Consider the following 2030-nt stretch of genomic DNA (forward strand, 5'->3'; position numbering starts at 1 on the left):
CAAAGCCCATTCTTGTCCTTCTTGGACCAGTTGCACTGGGGTCTCCAGGAGTTCTATTTCATCTATAAGGATTGGGGATGTTGCTGGTAGACATTTCTGTTTTTTAGCCTTTTGTACTTTCATAGACTTCTTGCTGCTGTTCCCAACTTTTGATAACAGAGGTTTTTGAATTTCAGTGTATAGTACCTGTTTTCCACGGTCTCGGACTTCTGCTGCAAAAGGTACTTCTTCTGGGTTTTTCATCTTGTCTGGGCTGCCCACTGTTCGCTTTTTGCTGCATGCTACTATTTGCAAATTTGATGCTGGCTCTTGATCACTGAGGTGCATACCCCTCGGTGGATTTGATTGAACAGGCATAGTTTCTTCCACTACTAATTCGTCCTCCATATTCCCATAAAATGCATCCCAATAGGGACTGTGATCGCTTGTTTCTGCCTTCAGCCAGGGTCCATATAACCCTTTTTTGTTCATTGCCCAAGGTGAGGTTGCATATGGAATTTCAAGACAGTCAGTTGCATAATGACCAATTCAGCCACAAGAGAAATAGTAGTGTGGAAGACGCTCATACTTGTACTCCACCCAAAGCCAGCTATTGCCAATATCCATAATAGCTCCCAATTTCAAAGGTGAGGTCAGATCAATCTCAACTCTAACTCTTCCTCCTCTGTTTTGAACATTAGTTGTTGAGTCGATTTGAGCTTCTTTTACATTTCCCACCCTTTTCCCCAGTTCATTAAACACTTTTTCTATTCTCCAACCAGGGGGAACTCCTCCTATACGCACCCAGAATTCTTCCTTAGTGAAATCGTAGCAGTGCTCAGGGACTTCAGGGAGACACTGTTTCAGGACAATCAGATTTGTGGAGTATGACCAAGGTGAGTTCCTCTTGATTCGCTGCTTTTCCTCCTCCGTTGGGAATAAAAAACTGAATAGCCCCGGTTCCTTCTGGGAACATATAACCACTTCTGTTTTCCATGCTTTTTTCATTGTAGTAACGAAGGCTGGATAGTTCGCGTTTGGTTTAGAATACAATTTTCCAAAAAGAGTTCGACTGCATTCCTCTCGTTTATGTTGAGGTATTTCATCAGATACTTGGACTACATCTTCTTCAGACCACAAATGCCCAAGACTTTTACATAATGCAGCCACTCTCATCTCATTTTCCTCTTTGCTCTCCATTTTCACTAACTTTCAAATCTTTTTCCAAAGGAGTATCAGATCTAGACTGTCCACATCTCCAAACCTACCCATATTCAACTGTTCCACTCCAAAACTCGTCAGCCAAACGAAGACAAACATGAGAGAAAACCAACCGGATACCAGGAGAGGCTGATTTGCCACTAAGAAACTATACTGAGAGCATCACGCAACTCTCCACCTGAAGGAAAACTTACAATCACACATCATGACTGGTGAAGATCCCGATACCTCCTGATCGCTGAAGAAATGCTTTTGGTGAAGATCCTATTCGATGGAGACCAGATGCCCTCCAGAGAACACATAGCATACCTTAAATTTTTTTTTTTTGTGATTTTTCCATTTTTGGAAGCTGAGTAAAGAAACAGGAAATCAGATTAGGGTTTAGGGCTTGTAAAGGAAAGGGGTGGACACTACCATGAGGTAGAGAGAAACTCGCATAGACGAGAGATGGGAATTCGCTGTTATTTATATTTCACACAATTTGAAAGTGATCATTTTTATTTCTACACACATTAGTTTCTCGAAAGAGCAATCAGCAGTAGTGATCCTCTCTGGATATTACCACTCACACCACTATAGAATATTCCGTTCAAGTTATATCTACCGCGACCCGACAGTTTGAGGTTAGTGAGTCCTTTGTCTCAGTCTCACTGAGATGCCAAAAGTTAAGAAGGAACTTGTTTAAATAGTGTTAAACCTATTGTACGGAGGCTAAATTCAGTCTTAAACATTTCAATTATGCCAATTTAATCTTAAAATTTTTTACCATTTGTGAATTTAGTTATAAACCTTTAAATTATGCTAATGTAGTCCTAAACATTTTCATAAAT

The 2030-nt window shown here is 40.5% G+C and overlaps 1 protein-coding gene across 1 annotated transcript; it reads right to left on the reverse strand.

Moving 5' to 3' along the window:
* Nucleotides 1-528: 528 nt before the first annotated feature.
* LOC120289982 lies at nucleotides 529-1179 on the reverse strand. Its single transcript, XM_039305403.1, has one exon. It carries the CDS (start codon nucleotides 1177-1179, stop codon nucleotides 529-531), a length of 651 nt encoding a protein of 216 aa, XP_039161337.1.
* Between the last annotated feature and the right edge of the window lie 851 nt (nucleotides 1180-2030).

The sequence above is a fragment of the Eucalyptus grandis genome, chromosome 11, assembly GCF_016545825.1.
Source record: "Eucalyptus grandis isolate ANBG69807.140 chromosome 11, ASM1654582v1, whole genome shotgun sequence".
Lineage (NCBI taxonomy): Eukaryota > Viridiplantae > Streptophyta > Magnoliopsida > Myrtales > Myrtaceae > Eucalyptus > Eucalyptus grandis.